The 6,231-nt window shown below is 41.7% G+C and overlaps 1 protein-coding gene across 1 annotated transcript in view; it reads right to left on the bottom strand.

The window, feature by feature from the left end:
* Positions 1–6,231, bottom strand: part of LOC101848446 (transient receptor potential cation channel subfamily M member-like 2) — a gene marked incomplete in the record, with an annotated part of 82,665 nt that overhangs the window by 3,424 nt on the left and 73,010 nt on the right. The window contains 3 exon segments of the mRNA XM_013085273.2: positions 1,221–1,343; positions 3,175–3,286; positions 5,947–6,138. Coding sequence (XP_012940727.1) covers positions 1,221–1,343; positions 3,175–3,286; positions 5,947–6,138 — 427 coding nt within the window.

Genomic DNA, 6,231 nt, shown 5'->3' with positions numbered 1-6,231 from the left:
TCTTCACAGATTCTGATGATCTGGTCCATGCAGCTATGACCTTGGCGAAAGCCTGCCTGAATATCTGCAATCCATTCATTCTTCTCTGACATGTAGTAAATTCTTTCAGCGTGCATCCTTTCTATAACTTTCACGACACAGGATGTCAAACTAATGGGTTGAAAGGATGTCATATCACTAGGTGACTTACCAGCTTTCAAGAGAGGAATGATAAGTGCCTTACGCCAGTCTTGTGGGCATGCTGCTTGGTTAAGCGACAGATGACATATGCTGAGCAATTCTGATCATCATCATCATCATCATGACAATAAAAATAGTAATTTTAGAAAATGTGAGACAACGTGGTGGAATCAGGCTTTCGTCAAAATAATCAAAGAAGAAACTTGCATTTTTCTGCAGGTTTGTGAATTTTTATCAAATTTTTGTTTTTTAGCTCTACACCTTTCATGTCCATTAAAGAACTAATTTCTGAGAGGATTTTTCTGAAACACGTTGATTTAAAGCACAAAAAATGTAAATTTTCACTTATAACAGACTCTCAAGCTAAGGAAATAACTCATCTTTGACGGCCATTTCCTCACTAGTTTCACCTCTGAAAACAGGTGACTCCACCTCCTTCATTCGCAAATATTTAGACTTGTATTCAAGATAAAAGGATATTTTTAAAATCCAAATAAAGACAAGTATACAGGCTTTAAGATGATGTAAATACCTCTATATGACTAAAAATTGACAAGAGCCTGATTCTACCGCGCTGCCTCACAAATAATAATATTGACAATAACAATAATGATTATAATAATAATCATGACAATAATGACAACCATCATCATTATCATCATAACAATAATTGTAATCATAATTATGACCATAACACGAAAAAATAATAATAATACGAATTATAATAATAATAATGATAATGATAATAATGATAATGATGGATGATGATGATTTTTTTTTTTTATGAAAAAAAAATGTCTCCTCCTCACCTCTCTACGCCCTCCCCAATGCCCTCCCCACTCTTTCCTCCCCTTCACCTCCTCAAATCCCTCCTCTCTACCCGTCCACCTCACCTTCCTTCCTTGCTCCACACCTCCATCCCTATCCCTCTCCATTTTCCCTCATCTTTCCTCACCTCTTCCCCCTCATGCTCCCTCCTCCAAATTCTTCCCACTACCCAGCTCTCCACATCCACCCACCCACTCCCCCTCATCCCTTACCTCTTTTTTAAGTGGTTCTAGCATTTGCTTGACTTTCTCAATGGAATCTTCCTGACTCCGCCCTGTTTCCTGGAAGTTGACCTTGAGCGTGGCCAAATGGTTTTCGGAGTGGCGACGCATGCCCTGGATGGAAAAAATATTCAGTGTCAGTATTCTTTTTTACGGCACTTGCAATATAGTAAGGTCATACAAGTGCCGGAGATTTGGGGTGTTACTAAAGAGTAACATACCGACAAAGAGGAGGAGAGATTCGGACGATAGACTTTTTATACGAAAGAAGGAGCAAACCACACTAGGGCACCCGTCAACCACCCACACGGAAAAGAAACTTACAATTCAGGGAATGTTCCAATAAATTGGAATCTAACTGATGGCCTTCCTGTCGATTGATTCTTGATATAAAATGTGGTGTGTTCTTTTTCTATACCATAGTCTCCATGGTCTAGTGACTAGTGGTTAGGCTGCCGGGCCCGTAATCGGTCCAGCGTTGTGTCCTTGGAAAAAGCACTTTACAGAAATTTCTCATTTGGCTCTATCCTTTCCAGGATGGACGTTGAACTTGGAGGTCCTGCCTCTTATACTACCAGTGTTGATAGGGGCGTTAGACCTGTACCATTTTACCATTTTTACTGAACCATTACCCTAGGTAGGATCCAGCTTGGATGATTTCCACAAACGTCTGATGTGCCAACCATTATGGGGCGTGGGATATAGGCCACAAGCTTTGTCCTTCACTGCACAATATGCTTTCTATATATAAATAATAACAATAGCTCGTCATTACAATGTCTGACGATGACCAATGCATCCGCAGAGGAAAATATTTCTCCAGCAAAACAAAAAAGAATTTGAAGAATTTAAGATTAAGATGACTTGTGGCTTCTGCTGCGGCCAATTAAACCAATTATGGCAGAGAGAAGTTTTACCACATTTTAACAAGTTTTAGGGTCCTCTTCCACTTGCGAATGTACGCAGCTTGTGCGCAGTTTTTATCCGGAGACGTCTCCGACGGAGATAGACCAATGAAAATGCTTTGTGCCTCTAGACAAAGTAAAAATATCGGGAGAGGGGGGGGGGGGGTACAGGGGGGCAAGCCCCCTGTTTTCACCTGTAATTTGATATTTTGCAGTTAGGTTTGAAATTTTCTTGAAAATATTGATTTGCAACAGTCTTAGTGGCTATATGTGTGAGCTGCGACAAACAACATGCAGCTTGACCCTCCAAAGCAGTGCATCTGTGCGCGGGAGTGCGTCTCCGAATAGTTCCTGGGTGCTCGCCGGAGACATCTCTGAATATCTTCTGCCCAGCTTGTGCACTTCACTCTTGGTTTAAGCATTTCGTCTCCGTGAAGCCTCATGTGATTTACTTCCCACTGTGTCTTCTATATGATGAACGAGGGCTCTCATGATCGAGTGGTTGTGGTGTTCGACTCTAATTCAAAAGTCCCGGGTTCGAATTCGGATAGCGACAGAAAATTCTCTTCTCTATAACTGCCTCGTTTCACCTCCTTTCTTGCTCTCTAACAATGTTCTATCATCTGCTTTCGTCTCCACTTTCTGCCTCCACCCCGTTACCTCCTTTTCAACCTCCTCTGGGCTCCTGTCTCTTTCTGCGGTCTTTCTTACTGCTACTCCTTGGTTTTGTTATTGATGCTGCTGCTGCTGTTGTTGTTGTTGTTGTTGTTGTTGTTGTTGTTGGTTTTGTTGTTGCTGTTGTTGTTCCAGTTGTTTGTGTTGCTGTTGTTGGTTTTGCTGATGCTGCTTCTGTTGTTGTTGTTGTTGTTATCGATCCAGTTGTTGTTGCTGTTGTTTGTTTTGTTGCTGTAGTTGTTGTTGTTACTGTTGGTTTTGTTGTTGTTGTTATTATTGATTTTGTTGATGCTGCTGCTGTTGTTGGTTTTGTGATGTTGCTGTTTTTGGTTTTGTTGTTGCTGCTGTTGCTGTTGCAAACGCACCCCTGGAAAGGACCATTGCTTGGTGTCGTTCCGGAGAACAGCCAGGAATTCGAGTACGTCCCTCCCGTCTTTTCCTTTCACCCGGGAGTCAGTGCCTAGATACTTCTTCCATCTGCACAAAGCCAACAGGGACCAAGGCTTAGCAATCAGTAACAACAACAACAACAACAACAACAACAACAATAATAATAATAATAATAATAATAATAATAATAATAATAATAATAATAATAGCCTAATAGTAATGATAAATATGCAACTACTGCTGCTGCTGCTGCAGCTGCAATAATGATAATAATGATAGTAATAATCTTACTACTAATGGAGCTAAGGCCAAATACTACTACTACTACTACTACTACTACTACTACTACTACTACTACTACTACTAGTTAGTACTACTACTACTACTACTACTACTACTACTACTACTACTACTACTACTACTACTACTACTACTACTAATAATAATAATAATAATAATAATGTTAAGGAGAAGAAGAAGAAGAAGAAAAAGAAGAAGGTTTTTTAGGGGTGGGTTGGGGCATTCCGCCCCCTCCTGAATCCGCCGGGACTGTTCCACAGCGCAGAATAGTACAAGGAAACTGTTCGGTTTTAAAGACAAGCGGGCTAACACAGATTTCGGGGGTTTCCAGAAATCTTGACCTCCACCATAAGCGGGCATTGCCCTACTTATCGGAGAGGTTTTTGGAATCATTGGTGTGTGTATATTTGGTTGGTTATAGTTATAGATAAAACTCTCCTTGTCTTTCAAAGAAACTTGAGAAAAGCATTTTTCGGGATAAAAGCTTAAAAGCAACCAATTGGGCTAAGCCTCAGTTCCAATAAAGATCATTTTGTCCTGTGAGCCACGAGAAATTACGTTGCAGCCAGTAGCGGCTCGTGGTTTATAGAACTGACCGTCCGTCATTCACGTCGACTATTCTTTTCCTTCACAACACACACACACACACACACACACACACACACACACACACACACACACACACCACTGTAAACATTGTAATAATATACTGTGAAAGAGCTAGAATATGCGGTAGTGTCAAGAAACAATATTATGAATAACGTATGATGGAAGATTAATAGAAACTGACATGATCGGCACAGAAAAAAACACATTACTAGGCCAGAAAACAAACTGAAAGTGAGAGGCAATAAACTGCTGGTCCTGGCCTGCAGTACTTTACTCGTACTTTCTACAACCCCACACAAAATATCAACGTGCACTGGACCCGTTAAATATATGTAATAAGAACAGTCCTGTATGATGACAAAAAGTTAATTGATACTGTACCAGTGACGCTGCCCCAAGAAGATCAAGTCTACAATCAGATAGTATACAAAGCTGGACAAAGTTAGCACACAACAATTTCCGATCATTATACTGTAATATCATCAAACTTTTTTCTTCAACGCACTTCTCACTTCTCAGAACAGAACACTGTGTTGTAACGAAGTGGGGAAGTGTGTCAAATGCTAATTATAGAACTTGGTGTCTAGCTGGGGTGACGGTGGAAAAGGGGAGAGAAGGGAGGGGGTAGGCCTGGCCCAGACTCTGACAGCCGAGTGCCTATCGCTCCTCGTTAAAATTCTCCTTATATATCTTCACTAGACAATTCCTCCCTCCGCCGACCAGACTCCTATGGGCCAGGTAAGTTATTTGAGGGGAAAAAACGATGAGTAAATGTCAAACAGGAAATATAGGTGCTTAGAAAGTCAATAAACAAAAAAGATTAGTGCCATGCTAACAATAAATGTTCTGATAGTAATTAGAGAAAGGCTGAATGATAAATACATGTTTTGCTGATAAAATAATACATGTGTCTGTGCTGCTCAAGACAGTCTCAATCTTAATTTTGTAAGCTACAAAGAGGCCAATTTGGCAATTTAGTTCTAAACTCATTGACTCTATTCCTTCTCAGGGCTGTCGATGGATTTGTCCATGGGACTGACGTCATCGCTAGGCCAAAGCCCGCCGTGTGTTTGTCTGGTACGTAGTAGCCTACGAAGTTCCGCGAAGTGACGGCTTGATGGGAGGGGAGACGATTTGAAGTTACGAGCCGGCGCGATAACAAACGTGAAGGAATGAGGCTCTGTCGCGACAAATAAACAGCAGTGAATCCCACTTCTCTATTTGAGCGCCTTCAAATCGGCAAGGTGCTTTTTGAATGTTGATACATGTTTGTTTGGATTTACTTAAAACTGAATGAAAATCATCATCAGCAATAAATCTCTTGTCAACAGTCCAGCTGAGAAAAATCTGACCGGCACCGCCGGTCTTGCCCAGTTAACAAACCGCCCCTGGTGCAGCTATCAAGGGGAGGATAATATATAACAGCGAGCTAAGTTATTGTGTACATAGAGTGGTGGCCCTTGATACGGGTATTGGGCCAGGTGGGGGGGGGGTGTTAATTTTACTACTGTCCCCATTATTATTATTATATTAGAAAGAACACACACACACACACACACACACACACACACACACACACACACACACACACACACGCACACTCACAAATACACACACGCATCCACACACAAACGCACATGCGCGGATGCACACACACACAGACTCACACATGCGTTCACACACACAAACACACATACAAACTCACATACATGCATTCACACACAATATATACATACACACACATACACACTCACATACAAGCATTCACACACACACACACACACACACACACACACACACACACACACACACACACACACACACACACGACTTCAAACCTCGTAATGACGGGATCCCACGTTCTGTTGGGTCCCCATCGGAGAAGTTTGCCCCGCCCCTTTAGACCAGTTCGACCAATTGGATTGCGAGGAAGGCCAGCGTCAATGACGTAGGGCGTGCCCATTAGACTACTCCTGGCATCACTGTTGAAGGCAATCTTCCCTTCCCTCTCATCCTCTCGTATTTCTTCCCTGGAAGAGAAGCAACATGTTGCTATAATAGAATTAACGCTAATTTCGTAACGATATGTAAGCGTGCGCGTGTGCTAAGCAAGTAGATGTGTG

This window comes from Aplysia californica, unplaced genomic scaffold, assembly GCF_000002075.1.
Source record: "Aplysia californica isolate F4 #8 unplaced genomic scaffold, AplCal3.0 scaffold00361, whole genome shotgun sequence".
Taxonomy (NCBI): domain Eukaryota; kingdom Metazoa; phylum Mollusca; class Gastropoda; order Aplysiida; family Aplysiidae; genus Aplysia; species Aplysia californica.
The sequence above is the reverse complement of the archived record's forward strand: the minus strand, read 5'-3'. Positions and strand labels throughout refer to the sequence as shown.